This window comes from Rattus norvegicus, chromosome 3 (genome assembly GCF_021556685.1).
Source record: "Rattus norvegicus strain SHRSP/BbbUtx chromosome 3, alternate assembly SHRSP_T2T, whole genome shotgun sequence".
Taxonomy (NCBI): Eukaryota; Metazoa; Chordata; class Mammalia; order Rodentia; family Muridae; genus Rattus; species Rattus norvegicus.
Window position 1 is genome coordinate 99709470 of NC_141536.1, and position 24602 is coordinate 99734071.

Here is a 24602-nt window from a genome sequence, read left to right on the forward strand (position 1 = left end):
ACAGTATCAACTTACAAATCTTTTAGGTGTCGCCTTACTTATGTGTAAAGAGTATGTTATTTTTTTTTTTAGAAAAATCGAAACAAAACAAAATCAGGGGTGCACGCAGTTTGGAGAATACTGTTTTGGGCTACACTCTGAAAAACATTGCTTCCAAATCCCCCGAGACCTTGTTAAAAGTATGGGTGGCCGTTACTGGTCTTATCTAGGAATGGGAATATACATGAATGCAGCTGTCATTTAGTGAGTCGGTGCTGTGTGGCAGAGCAAGCAGCTCATTTTACAGAAATGTCAGTCTTGTTTATCTTCCCCAGGGCATGGCTTCACTGTGCCTCCCTTCCTGGTTCACAGTGATTTTAACCAGAGCTTGAGGTTACAGAGGACACAACCAGCTCTCTAGAGTATCTTCTTAGAGGATTCTTTTCTCCAACCTTAGTCCCAAGTCCGTCCCAAGTTCCTACACGGGTCCTCAGTCAGGATTCTAGGTCATTTCCTCCACTCGTTACTCCTTCCCCAACCTCAAATCAGCTCTGGAGTATTGGAGGCTCTACTGCAGGTAGGATGTAGGTATTTCCACATTAAAGACCATGTCCTAGTGTGGTGGGCCCAGAGAACTATTCAGTGTCTGAACCCACAGGGCTAGCTAGTCTTTTGAGTTGCCTCTGAGAGGTTTGCAAGAGAAGAAGCAGAGTATTATCTCATTTGTCCACTTTTAATAACATTAAACTCATGTCAGTGAAAGGTTTCAAGCCTTTTTAATAAAAGTTAGGTGTGAATTTCTGATATAGACCCATAGGACAGAAGAACAGGAGGAAATGCAGCGAGATGCCCCCCCACTGGTCCTCTTAGGGAGACAGATGGGGTCGCTAGAGCAGGCACCTGAACAAAGGAACAAGAAAAGAGAGGGTAGCCAAGGGGATCCAGGCAAGGGAAACAGAAGACATGAACCCTCTAGGCTGCTGGAGAAGTGTCCAGAAATAATCCAGAGCAGTGGTCTTCATCAAGAGCCTGAGGACTTCCAAGGGTTCATGGGCAGAATTCAAAGGTCTGTTAAGTCTCAGGCAAGTAACATCAAACAGAAACTTAGATACTGTAAAATATTTGTTATCAAAATCTGCAGTCCCTCTAGAGCTCTCCTTTTACACCATTTTTCAGCTTATAAGAGTTTTATAGCACTTGGAAGACTGAGGTGGTTTAAGGCCAGCCTGGTCTACATCATAGATTTTAAGCCATCCAAGGCTACTTAGTGAGATTTCTATCAAACATAAGAGTAGTTTTAGGTGCCAGTTTATGTATGGAGCTTTTCTGTTTGGACTTGTGGCTTTTTATTTTATTTTTTAAAAAATGTACTAGGTGCGCAAAGAACAGTGTTCTGCATTATTCTTTAAAGAACGTTGAGCCACAATCTCTCATGACCTGTGCTAAAAATGTGCATTACTATTGCTGGATGTCATCCGGGAGTGGAAATACGCACAGTTAGAGCTGGCATTCACTGGGTTAGTTCTGGATGCCAAGGCAGGTGGATGCAGAAGGCTCCATTCTACAAAGTCTCGGTACTGTTTAAAACACATTGGACCTCCCTAGATCTCGTTATTTAAAGTGTTAATACTGGAACACATGGGTCACATTGCACTTAAAAGCATATAAAACTGAGTTGATTTCTCCTGCAGTTTATTTTATTCTTTTAAATCAATGTAACTATTATTCCGGGAAGGGGTCCCTAGACTTTGTCAACCATCCAAGGCTTCTGTGATGCAGGAGGATTAAGGAGTGACCCCTTGATGTTGGCCATGTATTCCCACATAGAGTTTGTTGGATTTCGTTGTATGTGAAGTGAAATGGGAGTTACTAAACATATAGGAACAGAGGTATGGTGTAATAGTCCTTCTGTTTAGAAAGGCTCCCTATGGTTGCTGTGTTGAACTGAAAAACAAGGTAGGAGGCTGGGCGGGTAGGTTGATCCACAATTACAGGGAAACTATCAGAAGACAGTAATGGGAATCCAGACAAGAAACTGTATTTGCATAGAAGGTGGCAGCTTGAACTATGGTGACAGTAGTGGAGACATTTCTACATATTCACCTGGGAGAAAGAGCCATTACAGTTTCCAGACAGATTGAATGTGCGGAGAATCACAAAGTGTCCATTTCTGACCCAAGCAATGAGAGTGTGGGATTTCCATGGACTGGAGCAGAGAGTGGGAAGATCAAGTGGATGTGGTAAAATTAAGACACTGATTGGACATGTAGTAGCAGCAGGTGCTGAACTGTTTGGAATTATGAGTGGGGAATAGTGGGAGAGGCTTTCTGACCACCAGGCATGCCTTAGAGAGTCACTGCATAGGCAAAAGTCAGTGTTGAAGTTTGGACTAGATGAGACGGTGAACTGGGCCAGCCGGCCTAGGGACTGGGAGAGACTGCGATGAAGTCTAGTGAGGACTTACAATGAGGCATCCTGAATACATTCAGGAAGTTGTCGAAGAGGAAGGTGGTATACCACATGACATTCTGTGTGTGTCCCGGTGCAGATCTCAGCACTGTATAAATATCAACCTGAAGGCTCATACTGCCCTGTGATAGGAAACAGAATTATCTCCATTGACCGACGAGGAAACGCAAAGGATAGCCGAAGCACTTGGGTACCCTGCACGTGGCTGGCAGAACTCAGAGCTGAGGCAGAATCTGTCCTGTTGGTTTCAATGCTCCGGCCTTTAAGTCGCTGGTTTATGTGAGTGACCAACTCCTCAACTCTGGCTCAGAACCAGAGCCACACCAAGACACCCAAATGCTTTATATGAGTCAATTTCATTTCACCAGTAACAAACACTAGTTGAGAAAACGTAGAAAACATATGCACATAAACAGAAGGGGAAACATTTATCAACTGTTTCACTACCTGTGGCGTCTTAGGATGTTGACGGTGTTAAACAGCCGGCTTCACTGAACACATCATGCTGATATTAACAACAGTATTTTAGTAGTGGTGGGTAAACATTTAAAACATGGACTTTATTAAACATACCAAGTTGATGATAACTATTTGATCATTGTAATTACATCTGGATCTTTTAATGGGTTCTAAATTTCCTTTGGGGGCATGCTTTCAAAGGAAGACTTATTAACCCCTCATGCACCTGTACAAATTCTGAGATAATTACTGAGGATGGCACCAGTTTCTCTTTCTTATTGACCCGTCACTCTGGCTGTCCTATAGAACAGGATGCTGTGGTGTCTTCCTTTGCAAATGCTTATCAGCACAGTGCCCATTTCATACAGCACATGTTACTGATTGCACTAGCAGAGCTCCAGCAGTAAGTAGGCACCGTTTGGTCATTGATAATTATGACAGCAAAACTGATATTTGTTGACTCTTGGACACTGCATTTTATGATTGAGAGGTTTAAAAAGAGAGGCATAATAATGATATATCACCATTCCATTACTTTATCTTTGATGACCAGCACAATTGAACATTTGTTCCTATGTCAAGGGAAATGTCAACCATGGCTGTGACTTTCTATTTCTATGGCATCTGTTACCATAGCAACTGAAGCAGTGAGCTGTAAATGAAGTGCATAAATCTCATGAGCCTGGCCTCCAGCTTACTGGTTATGAAATGTGTAGACGACATACAGCCTCAGGCTGTGTATTTTGGTAGCTGGGTACCTGGATGCTCAATCAACTGTGCCATCTCTGTTGGGGACAACTGCGGACGTAACTCCAGGTACTGTATTGAAGGAATGAAATACATATCTGGGAGAATAGAAACCTGTATACTCCTAAAGATGCAATGGATTTAAAATGCACTTGTGAAAGGGCTTCCCAGCTGGCAGAGATGGGTTGGTGCTGACCAATGGTGTCCAGGACTGCACTTCAGGAAACTGAGAGCTGAGAAAGAAGCTTTGCAGAGGACCAGGCACGGCCTCTCTGGTTTGTCCAAATCTTCAGGTGCGTCGGGCACAGACCCTCCAGTGTCCATTCCTTCTCTGAGTATAAAGCTCAGATTTGCATATCATAGTGCTTCTTGTCTGTATGTCTGTCTCTATCATCTTGGTTTTGGTTTTTGGTTTTTTGAGATAGAGTTTCTCTGTGTAAAACCCTGACTTTCCTAAAACTCGCTTTGTAGACCAAGCTGACCTCGAACTCACAAAGATCCACCTTCCCCTGCTCCCAGAGTGCTGGAGTTAAAGGTGTGTGCCACCACACCCAGCTACCTCATAATGTTTCTTTTCTCCTCCTCAGTACTCAGGGAGCTGGGATAGCATTCTGTGTACATTTAGAGTTTAGCTTGTGGAACTAGGTTTTCTGAGCTCAAATGCTGGCCACCTAGCATGTTACCTCTAATTTTAGGCAACTTTTTAACCTTCCCGTGTCTTGGTTTCTTTTCCTCCAATATGGAGCTGATAGTGTTATCATGCGTCTAACAGTCTTAGGATTATTATGTTATTAGTAGTATATTTTGTTTACTGTGTGGTGTACACTGTCTACATCTGCTATTTCCATATGTAGTTATCATTGCAGAAGTTTTTCTTTGTGGGACAGAAATACTAATGCATGTCAGAATCAATGGTGTCTTCTAACCCCACACTTGAGAAAATGCATCATTTGCAAAGTATGAAATGCAATGAAAACATAGGTTGGCAATATCAAGTTCCAAGGAAGTGGTGACAGTTATTCACTTGGTTTTTAATTATACCCTGACTAGAACAACTTCACTAAACTTAAGGATCTATTTTATTGCCAGCTCCTTGTAAGAGAAGGCTTAAGAGCAAAACCAAACCATATCAGAGAACCAGACATCAATGAACAAAGCATTCTACTATCTTTGGGTCCCTTGGAGCCTTGCAGTGTATTCTATAATTATCAAGGGCTATCTTTTCTTGGTACACCCACCACACAATGTCCCAAAAACCCAGTCTCTGATTTTCCTTGAAGGTCATTTGTAATCTTTCTTTTAAATCCTAACTTCTTAATTCCAAGAGAATTTTCTTCCAGTTTAGTTGAACATTTCTGGTTTCTCCACCACTGTCTATCCTTCTGGGATCTTCCTCAGATTTCTGCAAACATGTACTCAGTTTCTTCCTTGGGAACTTGACTCCATGCCCATTCCTCTGCCTGCAAACCCTTCCTTCTCTAGAATTCTGTGATGCTATATATTTCTAATAATGTCTTAATTTCATTAAGAAACAGACATCTGGGAAACCCCAGCTCTGGAGAGATTCTAATTCTTTTTCCTTCCTACTCTTAATCTGAACTGCAAAAACCATTAGAAGACAATTCTGTAACTGTCGAGATTACAGACTGTGAGGTTACACACTGTGAGTCTGTGTTCTCTGGCTATGTGTGGGCCCACAATACTATGTTCCCTGATTTCATGTGGGAGATGTCCCGCCTGCCACTGTCTCTGCGCTTCTATCCTATACACCACTCACAGCAACTGCTACTTCAAAGAACTCTCCACCCCTTCTCAAAACCCTGTTCTCTGCCTCTCCTTTTACTCTGAACATTTGACTCCATTTAAAAACTATCAAAAGGCTTTCAAGTATGGTAGAAAATACATTTGCCTGGCAGTCAAACAATCTGTCCCCAGCTGAACAACTATTTGTATTTTTCTCCTTGTATGACCATAAAATGTAATTCCAAATGCATAGACATGGGATTCTCTGTTGTTAATTAAATGGGTGATTTGTTTAAGTATTCTTAATTTTATTGTAAGGATTTTGAGAGAGGAGGACTAACCTCAGCAGCATCAGAAAATATATCTTTAAAATCTGTGATCTTATGGTTTTGTTTTGTATATGATGCAGGCATAATTTCTGGGGATATATGAGCCAGATACAGAACTGCCATTTTACCCCAGGTACAGAACTGTCAACACACGTAAGAGGGGATATCACCAAAGTCCCACTTGGTGAATCAGTAAGTTTTATTAGAGTTGCTTACAAGAATATGGGTATGTAGTACTTATAGAAGCAGAACTAACCCAAAGACAGCTGAATCGTCAAAGCCCACCCTACCTGAAAACCTAGAGTGAAGTCTAAAACCTACAAGTGGCTCAACAGGTTAGAAGATCTCTTTTCCAGGTAGCTCAGCTGCCCTGGGCCTGAAAAATGCAGCTCTGTGTGTCTCTGCTTTTTCCAGGAAGCTGACCTTGTCTGAGAGTCTCTTCAACAATCCTTACTGGGTATACATGCTTGGAAAGAGAAGGGCCTGGTGAATTTGGTTTCAGGGACTTCCTGAAGTCATTGTGTTGTTTACTTCTCTAGTTTAAAGTAGCTTCTGTGCAGGATACAATGTTTCACCTCCACTTAGAACATCTGTTGTTTCACCTCCTGCTTAACATCCTGTTTCCTTGTAAGTTTCCCTCCAGAATGGGAGGTTTAAAATCTGTGAAGAAACTGTTACACAACAGGATACTACTAGAGACTGACCTTAATTTGTAGGAGGAGATTATGTATACCAATACCACTTACTGTATTGGTAAATTTATTCCTTCTCAATTGTATTATTCTCAGGCTCCTGAACAAGTTCTTGTGGGATCATTGTGTCAGTAGGAAGATGGGAGAATTTGAAGACAATTGCGTGCATTTCTCAGCCTGGCGTAGTGGTCCCCGCCTTTCATCTTAGCACTAAGCAGGCAGAGGCAGGGGGATCTGAATTCAAGGCCAGCCTGGTGTACACAGCGAGTTCCTGGACAGCCAGGGCTACACAAAGAAACCTTAACTTGAAAAACAAATTTTTCTCTGTAACAACTCATAGATGCTAGAATAGTAAGATAACAAGAGCTTAACTCTTTTTTATTAGCTCTTAGTTAACTGCAAGGTTAACTACTTTGTGGCTTCATTGACTGGAGAGAATAGAGTTTGAGTTGTCAAATGTAAAGCACCTCTTTTAAAACAGATGTAAATATAGCCTCCTGACGTTATAACAAAACAAAGCAAACAAACAAAACCCAATACCCTCTAGTTCGACTTCCTTATCAAAATCACCTGGAGAGCATTAAAAAAAAATTCAGATTTCTGTCTTTGGGGCTGGGACATCCAGGCGTGAACCAGGATCAGCCTCCATAGGTTATAAGCCAGTCCTGAAAAACAGTAGAATAGCATGGGGGTAAAGCTTTATGAGCTGATGAAATGGATTGGGGAGTGGAAAAGTTTTGACTTTCACAGTTCTCTGAGTGTCTCACTTGTGTTCCTGATTCTGAGGTTAATATCACTGTAGAAAGATCAGAGCTACTCAGCGGGCATGTAAGAGTCCAGCGTCGCATTGCTGCAGCCTCTGAGGTTACTTTCTTTTGCAGTGCGTTTAGTGGAATCAGTGGGTGCTCTTCTCTTTATATGGCCTTGTTCGGACACAAGAAGGAGAAGTAGAAACTCTCTGAATTCATATGAGTTTTATCTCTATTTTAGTGTCTCATTGTTCATCTTGTTCACTTGGAAAACTAGAAATTTCTCACTGAATCCATCATGAGAAAGTCAGTTATCTTAGGAAGATCCTGTTACTTAAAGTGGAGGAAAATTCTAAAACAGTGACCGCAAGGAACAGCACAATCTGGGTTCTTTTAAGAAAGCTTGTAAGATGTGAAGAATCAATAATTTCTGGCTTTTTCCAAGGAATCTCCTTGACAGTCCCTACCCATGTGCATGCTTAGTCCTGAGTTTCTACACACTGCTGGCCTGCTGCATGCAGTTTCCAACAAGAATGGTTGCAAATCTTCGAGTTTCTAGAGAAAAATCTGAACCTCACACACAAGCAATGGATATATGTTTAGTCTAATCGTGTGTGACATATTCCATGATCTCATCTGTTGTTGCTGAAGGTCCACACTCTGAACACAACTAAACACATGTTTTTATTTTACGTGATTGGCAAAACTGTGGGCATAGCCATGGTGGAGGGGACAGGGCATTCCACATTCTTTTGTGGCTGGGTCCTCCTACAGGGAGTCCACTGCTTTCTATTGTACTCCAAATTATCAATTGGGTTGATTGTTTTCCTCCATTCATCTTAGAGGTTTGCTCACTTTTGATGTTTTCCTTGAAAACAGCATGCTCAACTACAAGCACATGTATGCATGCATGTGTGAACACACACACACACGCACACACACACACCATCTTAAATTCTGAGTGGTAGAGATGGTGCCAGTTAAACTGTATAGCCACAGGCAACAATTCAAGTAGCAGCTGCAACATGTTCTATTTAGGGTATTTTTCCACCATGTGAGAGGCACAAGTGTCTTGTCTCCTCTAGAAACCTGGGCAGGTAGCCTAGCCTCCTGGGTACTTGCCTGGCCTGATTTAAGAGAAAACTCCACTCTCATTCCAGTTACATTTGGCCGACTTCCACCTGCCTCTCCAGAGACTGACCTTCAACTCTCTCTTCTGAGGTTCATTCTGTCAGCCTTAAAGGGCTTTCAGTCAAAGAGCAAGGGAAAAAGCAGGCAGCTTCTACCAGAGTGTGACTCCAGGCAGCTCATGCCAATCCATGCCACACAAATGCAGTCGTCTCCTAGTTCTGTGTGTTTATTCTCTGTGAGCTTCAGCTTTCTTCTAATTGACTATTCAGCTATATCTACTCTCATATAAAATCATATAAAATGTATGAGTGTACATATTAATTTTGAACACATCCATTGTTGCTTACAGGAGAGAATCACAAATAATTATAAAATGATATAAAATAAAGGTAGAATAATATCCGTATCTTACTAACCCTGTCTCCGTACTTCTGAGATTTATGAAGCCCCGTATCAGATTTCTTTGCTGCTCTCTCTAGAGATGGTGAGCTGATTCCAGTATGTCCTGTGTGATCATTTGCTTGCAGTGTCACCCCTGTTGATGTGTTTTCCTCGATGAAAGAGAACCTGGGACTTCCTACCAAATGCTATCCCAATAGATGTTATTAACAACTGGATAATAATTTCATCTCTCTGGAAAATGATTCATGGCCCTCTTTACTCCATTGTTTCAAAGCTCTAACGTAATATAGGGAAATTATGGTGGGCGATTACTCTTGGTGAATCTTTGAGTGTGGGTTAGTTACACGAGCATGGGGTTAATTAATTACCCGAGCGTGGGTGACGTGACAGAAGCACCGCTGGATCATGCAGTTTGAGCGTTTACCTTTGGCTTTTACTGATTTGAAAAGCACCATGACCAAAAACAGCTTGGGGAGGAAAGGTACTTTTGTTGTTTTGTTTTTTGTTAGTTTGTTTTCTTAGCTTCTAGCTTCTAGTCCATCTCTATTACAAAAGGAAGTCAGAGCAAGAACTCAACGTTTGAACACTCCTTATGGTTTGCTTTCCATGGCTTACTCATTCTAGCAAATGGTGTGGAGACAGCACTGCCCACAGTGGGCTGGGCACTTCAATGTCAACCATTAATCAAGAAAATGCCCTGCCGTCTTGCCTATAGGCCAATCTGCTAGAAGCACTTTTTTTTTTCAACTAAATTTCCCTCTTCTAAGACTGACTCTGTCTTGTGCCAGGTTGACATAAAAACTAACCATTACATGGTCAATAACTCACAAAAGGTCCATTCCTGGAGCTCTGTACAAAACCTAAAGGCAGCTTACTGAATCAGAGTGTCTTCTCAGAATTTGCTTACTCATTATACAACACCATGGAGAGGCCTTTTGAATCCTGTGAGTTTTAGGAACTTCTTTAGCCTTTATATGATTTGTTCTGAGATTTGTAAGTTTCCTTTACTTGTTGAGTTTTATAAGGTTACATCTTCCTTTCAGAAGGGATTATTTCAACGAGAGGAAGAGATTACATAGTAGTGCACCTCTTCCTTAGTTCTTATATTCTTTCTGCCCCCCTGTTCCCTGAGCCTTACTTAGGAAGTGACATAAGTTCCTGCTTATTTTTTGCCACTTATAGCTGAGAGCTTGACTGGTTATTCACTAACCACTTCCCATAATAAAAGAGTAGGGAACTTTCCTCCAGGACCTTGGCAGATAGCAGCAGTAAGCTATGGGCGTGAACTTTTTAGAAAGCATAGTGGTAGATACATTACATATAATTAACAAAAGACAAGCAGATGCTTCTCTACTGAAGCATTCTATTTTATTTTAATTCAACACATGATTTATTGATATGGTTCTGTGTCATTAAATAAAGTCAACATATTGACTTTCAGTAGTATGTAACTCAATAAATATTCTGTGGAAATTGGTACACTAATCCTATATGAATGGATTTGTCTCAAAGTTCACCATTAGTTTTAAAATTTGCTAAAGTTCTTGATAAATACAGTAAATACTGGTCAATGAAATGGCTCAGTGGGTAAAGGCCCTTGCCAACAAGCTCAGGACCTGAGCTCAATTCCTGGCACCCATAAGATGAAAAATCTACTTTGCAAGGTGCCCTATGAGCTCCACACACACATACTTCATAGCAAGTATCATTTTGTTATCTCAATATCAATGCCAAAGTTGATTACAAGTGTCCTGCCAGATGCTTCTCAACCTTATCAACCTTATTTCCTTGAGACAGGTTTGTGTGTGTGTGTGTGTGTGTGTGTGTGTGTGTGTGTGTGTGTGTGTGTGCGCGCGCGCGCGAACACATGTACGTGAACCTGAGAACTAGGCCAGCAGTCAGCAGTCCTTGGTGAGCCTCCTATCTCACCCACAGGGCTGCAGTACAGAAAACATATATATATATATATATATATATATATATATATATTTATATATATTTATCTATCTATCTATTTGAATGCTGGTTATTTTGAACGAAGGTCTTTATGCTTGTACAAGAACCTTTACCTTTTACCTGTTGTGTCTCCCCTCGCTCTATGGTTCTTCCTTATTTTTCTTTTCTTATACCATTAAAACCTTTTAATTTTCAGTATCTTCTACTCAAAAGTGCCTTTTGGACTAGAGTTTACATCAAGGCTCTTGAGTTTTTTTTAATCTTAGTGCCTATGTGCAGGTTTACCATGTCAAGTCTCTGTGATCACCCACTGTTGTTTTCTCAGCATTATTTTAAAAGTGTGATATCGTCATTTTTGTTAACAGCAATTCTTATTTTAGACTTGGTATACGGATTCTGAAAATAATGGAACATTTTCCAGTGCATTTGATTTTTAAAACTTATATTGGGTGATTTAGTATTTCTATTGTTGATCTTGTCTACCTTGATTGTTAACTTTCTTTATGATGCAAGTTAGGAGTTTGGCCTGCAGGCTCCCATGTATAGAATAATTTGAGGAATCATGTATTTTGCAGTTGCTTCTCCTGGTCTGTGTAAAACCTACAGATTAGAGGTACATCTCAGAAGAATGGTGTCTTGGGATTCCTCACTAGCTTTGATACAGATGCTGTATAACCAGTCAGTGGGATGGGATGGGGTTTAACCTTTGAAGCTTGTTCCTTGGGCCCAAGTTGATGGGTCAGCTTTTCTTCCCACCCAGGGAAGCACACCTCAGTTGGTTTCTGAGCTGTAAGCCTTAGATTCCCAACCTCAAGGGTCCTCAGTCCCGGTGACTCTGTAATAGCTGTCTTGTCCCTTGACACCTGACGCCTGACACCCCCTCGTTGCGTCATCACACTGTTGGTTGTCTAGGATGCTCTGTTTAGCTACTCACCTGTGGTTTGCTTCTCTTGTGTTACCGTTGAGTTATCAGTGCCATAGAGAAATGGAAGAGGGCCAAGCAGATTCTAGCCTAGAACACCCAGAAGCCCATTGGGTCATGCTTATCTCTGAATACATGGTTGGAAAAATGCTGCATTTGTTCTGCTTCTCCTCAAGTAGCCATCACATCCATTCTCTTTTTGAATGAGAGGGGCTATTTCTCAGCTTTGGTTCAGTTCTCTACCCCAGGCCAGGCCCCTCCACTCTGGCAAACCTTCAGGAGTTGCAGCGTTGCTTCCTAGGAAGTTCCAATGTGCAGTGTTGTCACCGCCATCTAGTGACAGAATCAGGTACTTTTTAATATATTTATTCTCAGTGTGTGCCTTGAAGAGCAGGCACTTTATTATGCTCGCACCCTGGAATTCCAAACTGGTTGGCATCTTCATCCTAACCGAACAGGAAATAGGAGTAAGAGGATGAAGTGAAAAGGCAGCTTTTGGAATAGAAACTTTCTCTGAGGTAAACCATCCAGCAATGGGGTAAGGCTCTCAGTGCTTAATACAGGTAATGTTCAGAGTCATAGCTATAAACCCTGCCCTTTGAACCTGTGTTACATCGTATCTCAGAACCTAAAGACACAAGTGCTGTTCCTTGCTCAGATTTTTAGTATAGAGCAGCCTAGGGATGTTTATTTAGGCTCATTAACCGCTTTGCATGCTGGTCTATGTTTTCTGGGGAGAATACGTCTCATGTCGCTAATCCTCTGAAATATATGCAAGGAGCTGAAAACTTGCCAAACATACCCATTAACTAAGGCTTGCCAACAGCAACAATGAATGGTATGTAACATCCAACAACTCCCAGTAACAACCATTTCTTTGCATGAGCTAGATTGGGTCCTGCTGAGCTGGCTTTCCCGTCTACCATGTCTAGGCTTTGGGTCTGTGCACTCTGGGATCCAGCTTGAGGAAGTAGCAGGCACTCAAGATGTGTTCTTTTTTTTTTTTTTTCTTTTCTTTTTTTTCGGAGCTGGGGACCGAACCCAGGGCCTTGCGCTTGCTAGGCAAGCGCTCTACCACTGAGCTAAATCCCTAACCTCAAGATGTGTTCTTACTTGAAAGCAGGAACAGCAGTGTGTAGAGGCAAGCACAGCTGTCCTCAAATGTAAGGCCTTTCTCATCATACCCTCCTGTATTCCAGCAGCTAAAGCTAGTCGGGTGACCGAATCGAAAGCAGGGGGATTTTCTATATATCAAAGGAAACAGGGCGGAAGTAGATGAATAATTTTCTAGGAATGCTCCAATCCATGTCCGCAAATAAAACATTCAGAGAAGAGCAAATAAAGCCTTTTGAGACAACAAAGGTTTAATGATTTCATATCAGAGTGTCTGTGATGAAGCTTCTTACATATCAAAGCTGTGAACCTCAAAAGGCCTATTCTTATTATTGTCATCCACACTCAATGCTCAGTTCAGTGCCTGGTAGAGTAGGTTCAAGCTACTATAGCAACCATTCCGTAGGCTGTGAAGCTTATAAACAAAAGAAAATTATTTCTTACAGTTTCGATGACTGGGAAGTCCAAGTTCAAGGTTATAACAAGGGTAGGGGTGGATCCCTTTCCTGGTTCACAAATGGCTATGTTCCTGTCTCCTCCAGGTGAAAGAGATGAAAGGGAGACTCTTTTATAAGGACACTAATTTCATGTATTGGTCCATGGTAACTTTTTCCTCATGACCCAGTTCCCAGTTAGAAACCCCACCTCCTAGTAGCATCACTCTGGGGAAATTAGTACTTTAATTCCCTAAGCAATTAGATGAGAACAGTGGGATATTAGTAAGCTCTCCTCATTATTTAATGCTGTTAATTCTTATGTTTCTGCCTAAAGAAATCAGTACTAAGAATTATAAATCCTGAATTATGGTATTTCTCTTATCTGCCATCCAGTGCTGTGTTGTTTAGGTAGAGAAATTATTTTTTCTGTGTACATATAGAAAGATAATCAATTGATCCATTATCCACTTAACTTCTGTATGGCCTTGTCCTTTCTGAAGGTACAACATGGACCTTCTGCCCCTGATCTGATTCAGATGCTGAGACCCTGTGAGCACTGAACCCATACAGAATGTGTGTAAAGGATCTTTTGAGTACATCCTGAGATTTTCAGGACAAATATGCCAAGCCTACAAGACTGGTCTGAGGTGACTTGAGGAAGAACAAGAGAAGGGGATTAGGGAGGCATGAGTGGGGTGAAGGTTCCCTCTTATGGGCAGTAATTTGTAATTTGTGTGGTCTGACTCTCTTCATAGTTAAGGGCTTTCTTGCCCATTGACTCATATTGGGGAGCTGGGAAGGAAGGAAACTTAGAAATTGTTAGCAGCGAAGCATCAAAGAATGGAGCATGGGCCTAAAGAGATAGCTCAGCAGTTCAGAGTACAAGAGTGCCCATAGCTCCTGCAGAGGAACGGCACTCAGCTCACAGAACTCACACTGCGGCTGATTTTAACATCCCATAACTCCAGATCCAGGGCTGAAGACATCATCTACTAACATCCATGGGCACCAAGCATAATAACACACACACACACACACACACACACACACAGCACGCGTGCGCACAGACCTAAAACCTAAAACAGTTATCTTGCAGGGCGTGGTGGTGTATGCCCTTAATCTGACTACTAAAGAGACAGAGGCAGATGGACCTGTGTGAGTTCAAGTCTAATCTAGCCTACAAGTTCAGTCAGGGTTACATACTACAGCTTACTGTAAAAGGAAAACCGTTATCCATGAATCCAGCAGATCTTCCATCATTGTCCCTTCAACACCCTGCCAGCACACACACACCTCCCTGTACTACTCCCCAGACCCTTGCTGGCTCCTTGATCCCTTTCCCACTGTTTGTGGCGTGTGCAAAGGTAGCTGTTCCTGTGCAGCATAGTTACCATGGGCTACATTGGTTACGGTGGTGGCAGACTGAGACCTGGCTGCATTTTTGCCTACCTAATGCTAAATACAGGAGGTCAATTTTTATTTTATTCTTGGGATTTGGAGTAAAATGGCTTATGTTTGCTTTGTATGACTGAATATTTTCATCTGCTTTTAAAAACCACTGGAGATTATCTCTGTGTCTACTCATAGTTGGGTAGATTTGTTTTCTTCTGTGAGAGAAGTACATCCTCCCGTTCCTTAGGTTCTCTGCCTCTTTATCTTTGACACACACTTGTACTACTTTGGCTGTTATTTTCACTTATTTCTTAATCTACTTTTTCCCCTTAATTTAAATGAACCTCATCTTGAAGCAGTGGCATGCAGACTTTCCCATGTGTAGTGACATTCAGTGACTTTCTATAGTATCCTCCAAGTTTCCAAGTCAGTAAGCAGAGGCATCATGGGAGTCAGGACCTGCGTATCTAGATAATGTGGGTGGTACATGCTCTGCTTCCGAAGCACTCAGTAGTCATCAAGTATAACTCGGAGGAATGGTCCTTGCCCTCGAGATTGAAGGGTGGATTTTAAAATGTAAAGATGGGAGACTGTGGGAAAGTCCAAAATAGGCTAAGTGGGACAAGCCAGAACCCCCAGACAGAAGTACAGCCTGGACTCTTAATAGGTGACCAGAAATTTTCAAATTTCTTAATGTGGGAGTGTTGGTGGAGGTGGGGAAAAGGAGGAGAATAGGGTGGGAGAAATCTAGGATCTATGTGTGTGTGTGAAAGAGAGGGTAAATAAAATCTAATTTAACAATAAACTCTGTTGGCCTGGAAGTCTAGAGAGAATGGACACTTAACTTCTCTCATATTATTAAGTGTTTTAGACCTTACACTCTTCTCTATGACCCCCTTTCCCTCAAACCTTGTAATTAAAAACAGAAAAGATCTCCTTTTAAATAGCTAATTTTTAAACTTTTAAAAAGTTATTTATATGGGTAGGGTCCCCCCAGCACCCCATGTGTATATTTGTGTACCATGTGCATGCCTGGTGCCTGCAGAGGCCAAACTCGGGAATGGAATTCCTTGGCACTGGACTTACACAGGGTTGTGAACCATGGCATGGGTGCTGGGGGTCCAACCTGGATCCTTCGGAAGAGCAGCTCTTGATTGCGGAGCGCTGGTGTAGTATCTATTTTAACAACTTATAGAAGACGTCCAGAAGTTTGAGTTGTTCCAGTGTTTGGACAAAGTTTGTGACCTTAAAGTTTCTAGGGATCCTGAGTTTTGTGTGTACCTCATGTTTACCTAACAGTCCCCGGGGTAAATAGCATGGTTCTCTGGGCCTGAATGTTGTTATTGACACTTACAGCTTTGGGAAAGATGTTCGCCCTGAGAATCTCAGTTTCCTCCTCTGTAGTTCGGGCTTCTCTGTGAGGATAAGGTCTGTGCTGAGTGCTTAGCTCCGTTCCTGAGGCCAGCAGTGTCATGAATGCTGAGGTGAACACAGTCGGCTGTAGGTCAGCTGTGGCGGGCCTGTACCTCCCATGTTAGTTAAATCATTTCTGATTCTGCCTTTGGCAAATTGGAGACTTTGCCCAAGCCCTCAGCAGAAAAGATGTGTCATTACTGAGCTGATCAGGAAGCCTCCGAGGGCAGCCCTGAGTTAGACTAAGTGCTTGGTTAGAAGGAACTTTGAAGATGGAGGGTCTTGTGTGTTTGTTCCTCAGAAAGTTGAACTCTGCCTCTAAAGAGATTTCCTGTCTTTCATCTAAGATGTTAAAAAAACAAGCAAACAGACAAAAAACTGCCTCTTTTTTGGTGCAAAATATTTTCATTAACTTCTTAGCTCTCATGGAGTGTCTGGTCACTGCGCAGAATTTGCCACTTTCAAGTCCTTAGATTTAAAAAAAAACCTCAGCCATGAAATACCTCAGTTAAGTTCTCTTCTTTACTAATACTAACATCCCTGGTCTTGTACCTTACATCTCAGGAGGATGGCGATGCTCCCTGAGAATATGCCCCAAGCTACTCCAAGGTGCTTGCACATCTAAAACTTCAGGGCAGAGGATCACCTCTCATAGGCACACATGGAAACTACCAACCTGGCTTTAGTAAACTTTTCTAACATTAGATGCAGCGTGTGTGCCCCCGCCAGCGGGGACCCAGTTATTCAGGGTCCCGAAGAGGCGTTCTACCTGAGGGTCAAGGGGGTGAAGAGAAGAAGGAGACCAAGCAAAAGTTCCGTTGTCAAGGTCTCGTTTATTGAGAGGAATGTACAGCATTTAAAGCTCTGAGGCAAGAATAGAAGCGGGAACTGAAGCTTAGGGTGGGGGAGTATTGGGAAGTGCCCAAGGATATAGGGTGAATCACTAAACTGCAAGATATCCTCCTTAAACAAAGAGGCAACAGTCTTCCGGGGACATGTTCTTTGAAAAGGTGGAACCCTTCTCAGGAATCTGCTCAGGGACATCCGGTGTTTTGCTCAGGCTGAAACATCCTGTGATTGCTCCCAGGGTCTTCCTGGGAGAGGCTTTTGTCCAACAATCTCATAATCTCACAGCAGCCATCTTAGGGGTGAGCATCTGTGGCCATACAGCCCAGAGTCACGTAGCCACCTTGAACTATGCAGTCACAAAGAGGCCAGGCCCAAATCCAATACGGCTCCCTACATGTGTGTTTTATGTGTGATGTGTGTGTGTGTGTGTGTGTGTGTGTGTGTGTGTGTGTGTGTGTGAATGCGTAAGTATGTAAATATGTCTATGTGTGACTGTGTGTGAGAGTGTGTATGAGTATGTGTGTATAGGCGTGTGTGTATGTGTGTATGATTGTGTGTGTGTGTGTGTGTGTGTGTGTGTGTGTGTGTGCATGCCTCAATGCATGTGTGGAGGAGGACAGAGATGCCTTTCAGGTGTCAGGCCTTTTCTTTCACAATGTAGGTTCTGCGACTTGAGCTTAGGCTGTCAGGCTTAGTGATAATCATCTCTATCCACTGAGTCATCGTGCCAGCCCTATGAGGGACCATCATATTCTGTTCTGTTACCTTGTGAGGTGAGGTCTTAAATGAAGAATCCCATTAATAAAGGCTGTGTTTCCTCTTATTACTCTTACTTGCATACGGGTGCCCTTTCCTCCCACCTGTAATGGTGGGGCACTTAGCCAAAATATTTGCTTAAGGAGGAGACAGATGATGCCTTGCTGGGTGTTGGTTTTACAGTGACCTCTTTTGTCAATTTGTTATTACTTCAGTCACAATTCTGTAGATCACACCCTTACAGACACATTTTATATAAAATGGATCATTTTACAAGAGCGCTGCGTGATTTCTGTTCAGAGGAGGGTAGACGTTCTTCCAAGAGGCATTCCTTTTGCTTTGTTCTTTTTTCTTTTTCTTTTCTTTTTTTTTTTTTAGATTTATTTACTTATTTTATGTATATATGAGTACATTGTAGATGTCTTCGGACACCAGAAGAGGGCATCAGATCTCATTACAGATGATTGTGAGCCACCATGTGGTTGCTGGGAATTGAACTCAGGATCTCTGGAAGAACAATCAGTGCTCTTAACCACTTAGCCATCTCTCCAGCCAGAGGCATTCCTTTTTCAAGAAGGTTGAATTAACTGGTTTCCTTTGACTGCATTATAGATTAGATTGACTGGGGTTCACATATTTATTGTCATGTAGGTTGGGACTCTACCTTAAAGTAGAGAAAATGCAAATTTTCAACGCATTAGAAAAAGCATTTAGAAAATTTAAGAGTTGGCAAGAAGCCGGTGTACCTGTAATGAATGGACAGGTAGGAGGAGTAGCATTAGAAGAGAGGAGACAGAGATCATGAGAAACCTTTGGGCTGCAGTCCTGTGTGTGTGTGTTTCTCTGTGTGTATGTGTACGTGTGTGTGTACCTGTGTGCTTATACGTGTAGGTGTTCTTTTCCATACCTGTGTGGCAGGGATATGGACACAGAATTTGATGTCTGGTGATTTTCTCAATTGCTCTCAACCACATTTTTTGGTACAGGGCCTCTCATATAACCTGGACCTCTCTGTTTTGGCTAGACTGTCTGGCCATTGAGCCTTGAACTCCCCCTGTCTCTAGTCCTCTGGTCCAGTTCTTCAGTTACCGATACATGCTACCATATACCTGGCTTTCATTTGGGTGCTGTGAGTATCCAAACTCGTGTTTTCCTGCTTTTGCAGAAAGCGCTGTAGCTACTGAGCCACCTCCCCAGCCCCTACAGGTAGGAGTCTTCATGACAAGTCCCATGAACAGCCAGAAGACACTGTCTGGATTGTTCGTGTGTTTAATAGATTGCACAGACGGCCATAAGGAGACTCATGATGTTGGTGAGAGGAGAACGAGGTACCCTCTGAAAAGGAGGACATAGAGCACTGGAAAGATGATGGTGGCCCAGACTACCCCAAAGGTTGTATGGATAACGATAAGTGCTTTGATTCATGGTATGGTCTACATAGAGAGCCCACAGCGTCACTGTTGCAGCATGGTCCCCACAGAGCTACAGTGTGGCTATGCATAGCCCCAGCAGCCCAGATCTCTCCTCCTCTCCTTGTGGGACTTTCCCATGGTCTTCTTCGAACTGGAACCCCAGTATGTCTGCCTAACTTATGATACTGAATTAGAGGAATAGTCTGTTGTGGTACAGACTTATGACCCAGAACACGCTTGTAAAAAACTGGTTTGTCCCACAAAAGTCAGTGGTCACAACATCTTGCTTTGGAGTTCTCTTTAGCGTGAATGTCTCTGTGGTTCTATGCACATTAGCTGTTCTGAAAGTAGACTTAGCTCCTATACTCAGCCAATGGGATAGCTCCTATACTCAGCCAGTGGGGTATCTCCTACACTCAGCCAGTGGGGTATCTCCTATACTCAGCCAATGGGGTATCTCCTATACTCAGCCAATTGGGTATCTCCTACACTCAGCCAGTGGGGTATCTCCTATACTCAGCCAATGGGGTATCTCCTATACTCAGCCAGTGGCAGCCAGTGGGGTGGTAGTTTTAGTAACTGGCTGCAGCTTCTACGTACACAGGGGCCATATTTTTGAAATGAATGTCATTATAATCAGATGAAAAGTGGACTAGAAATTTATTTTTGTCCTGCTTTTAGCCTCAATTCTTTCAGGAATCTCTCTTTCAAATGACAAATAGTCTTGGCTTTCTTGGTTGATCAAGAGCCGAGAAAAGGCCCAGCATTAGCGTCTTTCTGTGTGCGTTTTCTTTTTTAAACAGAGTTAAAAATAGAGTTCCGTGCTCTCGGATAGAAAGTTTCTTTTATAACCTCTCTTAACACATCTGTGTTTGTTCTCAGTGGAGCATGAACTTTCAGCTCCTTGAAGACAAACACCTGACCTATTCTTTATCTGTCATTCACTCACGTGGCTTTCTCTTTTTAACCCTGCCCTCACTGCTTAATTTGGCACTTTTTGTGATACAGGCTGTACTGAAGGGAAGGAATCCCCCTTACTCCAATCCTGGCCATATCTAACAGTTCTTCTTCCTGTCCAGGCCTGTCCACATCTTTGGTTGTTTGAAGGGTGGCTCCCAGTGGGGATTCAGGTGATGCACCCTTGAATTCTCCGACTCATTTCGTGCTCCTTTGTAACTGGCTTCTCTTGTGATCTTCCAGAATACCAGGCTGCTATTCTACATCTGAAGAGGGAGCACAAAGAAGAAATCGAAAACCTGCAGGTACGTCTCTTTGTTTCTACTGAACTGGCCTTGTGATGGCTATCTTTCCCTTGTGCATCGTATTTAACTAGATAGCAACTGCAGCGCCCAGCTGCAAGTGGGCACCAACATTACCCTGGGATGAAAGCCTTGGTTAGATGTGGCACTTAATCAACTCTGGTTTCTGACTTTGAAAAAAAATCACCTTAAATGCCTTTGGATTTAGCTAAAAGTGTGATTCTGTGTTTCAAATCAGGAAAGAAGACAGAGAATTGAGACTTACTGCTCACGAGAAGTATTTTAAAACTTGATGGTGCTATCCACCTTGCAAATCATTTCTGTTCCATGCGTTCCTCTGCGCCTCCTAGCCCCTCCCTGGGGATGCCACCATGCAGATGAAGGGTGTGCTGAGTCATTGTGTCCTCGGGCGTGCTGACAGATGTCAGTGGCCCCGCCTCTGTTTGCTGTCTAATTATCAGTGTCTAGGTTTGATGTTTGCTTACAGGACACATGGCAGGAAGTTCAGAATCTTAATTTCAAGCTGGAGATGGTGAATCAGACCTTGAGTCTAGTTTATTAGTAAGTGGTAGCCCCATGTATTATCCAAGAAGGAACAGCGGCAAATTTGGAGTAAAACTCCCTCCTCCATTAACACGAACTCATTATTTGCCACTTTCATTGGGTTGTGGCTAAAATATCCCTCCTCTTACATTTTACTGACAAATAGAAATTATAATTCATAGTGCATGACATGTTTGAAGACAGGATGTATTCTGGAGCGACTAAACTGAGTTTATTTGTAAGTGTGCTACTTTAATGAATGTGTAGGTCGGATATTCTTCCTGTTTGGTTTGTTTTTGTTTATAAGTAGGAGTTGAATCTAACTTAGGGGACACACCATGTTTTGAAATGTCATTTTTTGTAGCATGACTGTTGTGGTTCTCACTTCAGATATTTATTCTTAATTAGTAGACACCAGTCTCTTGGCAGTGTTCACGAAGGTAGTACATAGATAGCTACTAGAGTGACCACTATGACCAGACCAGTCTCTTTGACTCACTTGTCATTCCTAACTGAAATTCTGTATCCTTTGACCAACCTCTCCTTAATTATTTCCCTACCTCTCACCCTAGGAGCACATTGGACTTTCTGCCTCTATGAATGCAACTTTCTTAAATCCGACGTACAAGCAAGATCACGTAGTATTTATCCTTCAGTGCCTGGCTTACTTTTCTTGACGTCTTTCAGGTTCATCCATGTTATTACAAACTAGAGGATTTCCTCTGTTTGAACAGCTGAATAATATTCCATTGTATACATACATAGGCCACATTTTCTTTATCCTTTTACCCCAGATTGATTCTATACCTTGGCTTTTGTGAACTATGTTGTAGTGGGCACAGGACTGTACCTATCTATGTCTTCCTTTTGGTACGTAGACAGCAGTGGAGCTGCTCATTGGTATGGTGGTTTAGTTTTGAATAACTCTACTAGTTTATATTCCTGTGATGAAAGCTTAAGTTAATGGCTCTCTTTTCACCACATCTTTGCTAGCACTTGCTTTTTGTTTTTTGTTTGTTTGTTTTGTTTTATTTTGGTTTGGTTTGGTTTTTTGGGGTTTTTTTGGGTAAAAGCCATTAGGGCAGCTGAGAAGTGATACCCCCATTGGGCTTCTAATTTGCGTTTCCCGGTAATTACTGATGCTGAACAGACTTCCACATGCTCACCTGCTGCTGTTGTCTGTGAACTTTTGGGAAACAGCTATTTCTTTCCTTGTTCATGTTTAAATTTGCTTGTTTCCTGCTATGGGATTGATTATCTGCACTCCTCGAAGCATATTTTGTTTACTGACTGCTAGTCCTTGGCTATTAGATGTGCATAGATTCCTCTTCTCCATTTTCTATTTTGTGCTTTCAGATGCAGTTGAAGGGGTGGAGTAATTAGATAGCTCAGAGGCCACCAAGAAGCCACTCACTTGAGCCTGGTTCAATCCCTCCAGGAACCACGTGGTAGAAAGAGAAAAGTGATTCCTGTGTATTGTCTTCTGATTTCACAGGCATGGCATAAATGAGTACGTGTTCACATGCCATGCCCACCTGCTCACACAGAAAATAGTAAATAAGTACATACATACATACATACATACATACATACATACATACATACATACATATGACAAAAGCAAGTCATTTAAAAAAGCTGCGACACTGTATTGGGCTATGGTGAAATCATTGCAGAACAGATAAATAGCTAAACTACAGATTCACGTCACACCCATTCACACAGATTCACATGGTTTGAAGTGGAAATGAGTTTATTTAACAACAGAACAAGGTGGAAAGCACATCTCACTCGAGGGAAATTGATGGAGGTAGTCACTTCCTTTGCTGTAAAATAACTTCACTTCCTTTGTGGTGGGGTGGAAAAGGTCCTGAGCTGACAAGAGGACCTGAGGATTTGACAGCAGATAAAGAACCGTTAAGGAAAGGGTAGGTACAGATACAGAATGGTTCCATAGGCAGGCTTACTAACAGTGAAGTAGGCGGGCTCTGTAGTCTTCCACTTTGTACATCAGCCTTGTGAGGAGTGGGCCAACTCCATGATATCCACAAAATGCTTAGCTTTCGAGTTATTACTCCGGTGGGCAGTGAGCTAAGCTTCTCACACATACTTTACACTGCGAAACGCTCCGGTCCTACATTTTGAATGCAGAAACGCTTGGCATGTTAGCCAGCGTGACAGCGCTGTAGTACACACCCAACACGACATCCCCGAAGCAGAAAAGGGCTTATTTTAGCCTTCCAGTTTCAGTCTGTTGTGGTGAGACTGCATGGTAGAAGAAGTCTGTTGACTTTTCTGAGCATGTGAAGCAAAGTGAGAGACTGGAAGGTCCCAGAATCCCACTGTTCCCATCAAAGGCTCCCCCATCATTTCCTTCCGCTGGGTTCTCCTTCCTGAAGGTTCCATCAGCATTTTACCGCCCTATAGGCTAAACCCCAAACTTTTAACTTAAGTGCTTTGAGGGAACACTGGACATCTAAGCTAACATCCGGAGTTGGAGAAATGAAGACTAAATGACAGGAAGAAATGTACTGTGAGGCCGATTCCTGTTTTAGGTTGAGGTAGATTATGAAATGATTCGATTAGCATCACTGAATATTAACAAATTTTCATAATTACACCTCAGGTTTTGGAAAGTTAATTTCTTAAATTATTATCTGGTCTTTTGGTGCTGTTAGTAAAGTTAAATTCTTATATTGTTTATACCAAGTTGCAGAAGCCCTGTGGCAAGCTACTGCAATATGGGCAGTAGGTCCAGTTTCTATAGCTATTTCTTGAGGCATGTCTGCAGTCACAGGTAGACAGCCAGAAGTCTGTGGTCTGCACCCCCCCAAAGTATTTTGTTTCAAAATATAGCACTTTAAAGATTGAAATAGGAATCCACATTTTAAATGCAGCGATGTGTATGAAAGAAGCAGAAACCATTCATAAAATGCACAGACCAAAACCCAGAATGGCTGTCCTGGTGAACTCTCCACATATCACCCCCACCTATCTCATTCGTTAATGAAAGCAAATCCCACCTTACTCACGGAAGGTGATGGCCATGAAGACTGGTGCTTTGATGCTCATGTCTTTATTGCATGATGGCCCTGGCAGCCCTCAGTTATGATTTCTTCGTCATTAACAGAGCATGGGGAAGTCAAGTGCTTCACGACTTCCTCAGGGGGCCTTGCTGTGCCATTTTGGATCACAGTGGACTCTGTTGCTCGTTTCTTCCTCCAGCAACAGAGACACTTCTCTAGAAGGCTCTGTTAGGTGACTCACCTTCACACTGGGCACATGGAGGCCAGCAGTGCAGGAACACAGAGTTTTCAGCTTCATTCTGCTCTCTGCACCTGACAGTTGTTGAATGGAGTGAGAAAAAGGCTTGGTCCGCAGATAGGCTTTTCAAATGTGTGCTCTTACAGACATAAAGATTCTTATTGATGTCTTAAATGAATCCAACATTGCTGTCTTGTGCTTATCCACTACTGTGCAAACCCAGCCATTTGGTGATGTTTCTCCAGGGAAGGTGGTTGTGACAGGTCAGACATTTTCCATGGTGTTATTATTTCATGTAAATTATACTTAAATTTACCATAGGAAAGTTCTTTCTTTTATCTCCTTCTCCAAAAATGTGTTCCTTTTACCATACCCCACCAGCAAAGTTTGATCACTTCATGATTCTTAGCACTGTCTCGTTGAGGTTTCTATAACCTTATGGTTTTGACTTCCTTTGGGAGGCAGAACTTTCCCTTTTGTGTTCTCTTAGAGCCCCGTGCCTGAGAAATGTGTGGGTTGGGTTTGTAGAGAGCATTGCTTAGCAAGTTCGGACCTCTTAGGCATCTGATCAAATGCATTCTCTCAC

General features: G+C 42.3%; 1 protein-coding gene across 4 annotated transcripts in view; it reads left to right on the forward strand.

The window, feature by feature from the left end:
* Fmn1 (formin 1) overlaps window positions 1–24602 on the forward strand; it is a 377899-nt gene that overhangs the window by 134151 nt on the left and 219146 nt on the right. For all 4 annotated transcript variants that reach the window (NM_001447270.1, XM_087651256.1, XM_087651258.1 and 1 more), the window contains 1 exon segment: window positions 20151–20212. In NM_001447270.1, coding sequence (NP_001434199.1) covers window positions 20151–20212 — 62 coding nt within the window.